Raw genomic sequence first — 1,644 nt, 5'->3', positions numbered from 1 at the left:
AAGGTTTTCGGAAAGGCGGCGGCGCCGAGCGGGGGGGCGTGGCGGGGATCACGGCCGTGCGCTGCGCATCACTTCATCTCCAGCCGTCAGCAGACGCATCTCGTGTCCGTGTCGTGTCCGTGTCACCATGTCCGTTAGTCCAATTAACGACCCCGACGTGCTGCTGATCCGCATCACCACCCGCGAGGTCGCGGAGATGGATCGACTTTTGGTAAGTACATATAATCATCAAGTGTTGTGATAGGGAAATATGTGAATGAGATTAGTGAAAATCGGATTGTGTCGCGTGTGTGGCTGTAGAGGCTTGTTGTTTTCTGAGGGCGTAGGGAGTGTTTTTTAGACTAGAAGTGTGAAAATTTGTGGTGATTGTGAGTGAAATTTGAGGTGAATTTGAGTGAAAAATGATCAAAGAGTCATTCCCTATACCGGTCGGCTCCGCGCTCGGCTCGGCTCGGCTCCGCGCTCGGCTCGTCTCGGCGTTCGGCTCGGCTCGGCTCCGGACGCAGCTTCGTTCAAGTTTAACATCGTGATCAGCTGAGAGGGTAGTTTCGTTGAAATTTTGAACGTCGGGTGTGTGTGTGTGTGTGTGTTCGGGTGTCACTCGGCTCGGCTCCGCGCTCGGCTCGTCTCGGCGTTCGGCTCGGCTCGGGCCGGCTCGGCTCGGGCCGGCTCGGCTCGGCCGGTCGGTGGAACGCGGTAGGACCGTGAGAAAAAGAGGGAGGGTAGTCGGGGCGTTCGAATTTGTGTTCAAAAAAACGTTGGGATTCTGACTCTTTATCGAACTTCGGCTGTGTTGGGGGTCAGCCGCATTCGGCTCATACGAGCGCTCGCGTGATCAGCCGAGCAATCGCGAGTTTTGACACTGGCTTTCCTATTATTACAGGAGGAATCTTTGAACCCAATCGAAGGTTTGCGGGAGCGCGCCGTCGCCGCGCGCGACTTTTTCCACGACTTGGATGTCACTGAGGTCATGATCCTGGACGCGGCCGACGCGCTGGTGGAGTTGAGGGAGGGCCCTCCACCCCTCGTCCCCATCGCGGAGGCCGCCGTCGTCGTCCCTCCAGCTCCAAATCCGTATGAGATGATCACGCCCGCCGTCGAGGACCTGCCCCCGTTGGTGGTCATCGAGACTCCCGGTGTGCCGCCGCTCCCCGTCTTGGACATCAGCGAGGAGGACTTTCAACCTGTAAGTATGTGCATTCTTGTTTTTTCGTATTTTCTAGCTCCCCCCGGGTCTCCTGATGGCGCCGTCGTTCATGTGGATGCAGAGGTCCGTCGCGGCTGTGTCCCTTTGTTGTGCTCATCGTTGGCCTCGTACGGGAGGCCGGGCGGAGAGCTGGTGTCGTGTCCCTCCAGGTGCCGGTCATGTCCTAGCTCCTCCGGGTGCCGCTGGTGATGTCGCTCCTGCTGCGGGTCGTGTCCCTCCAGGTGCTGTTGGTGCTGAACCTGAAGTAGACCGATGTGCTAGTGGAGATGCTGCGGTTCGCGGTGCTGAGCGTGCCACTTGTGTGCAGGATGAGGTGGGGGGGGAGGGCGGCGAGCATCTCGAGGACACCGTCGTGCAGGATGAGGTGGTGGAGGGCGTCGGCCTGACGAAGCTCGAGGACAGCGTCGTGCAGGATGAGGTGGTAGAGGGCGGGCATG

The 1,644-nt window shown here is 59.2% G+C and overlaps 1 protein-coding gene across 1 annotated transcript; it reads left to right on the top strand.

Moving 5' to 3' along the window:
* The first annotated feature begins 8 nt into the window (after positions 1-8).
* Positions 9-1,417, top strand: LOC127751086 (uncharacterized). The gene is made up of 2 exons (XM_052274080.1): positions 9-211; positions 884-1,417. The coding sequence occupies exons 1-2, from the start codon at positions 128-130 to the stop codon at positions 1,394-1,396; spliced, it is 597 nt and encodes a 198-aa protein (XP_052130040.1). The 5' UTR covers positions 9-127; the 3' UTR covers positions 1,397-1,417.
* Positions 1,418-1,644: the final 227 nt, after the last annotated feature.

The sequence above is a fragment of the Frankliniella occidentalis genome, unplaced genomic scaffold (assembly GCF_000697945.3).
Source record: "Frankliniella occidentalis isolate FOCC.00 unplaced genomic scaffold, Focc_3.1 Scaffold333, whole genome shotgun sequence".
NCBI classification, from domain to species: Eukaryota; Metazoa; Arthropoda; class Insecta; order Thysanoptera; family Thripidae; genus Frankliniella; species Frankliniella occidentalis.
This window is presented reverse-complemented; position numbering and strand designations above follow the sequence as displayed.

Coding starts and splice junctions, on each gene's coding strand:
- LOC127751086 (XM_052274080.1), top strand. CDS start 128: ATGTCCGTTAGTCCAATTAACGACCCCGACGTGCTGCTGATCCGCATC. Junction 212..883: donor CGGAGATGGATCGACTTTTG/GTAAGTACATAT, acceptor CTATTATTACAG/GAGGAATCTTTGAACCCAAT.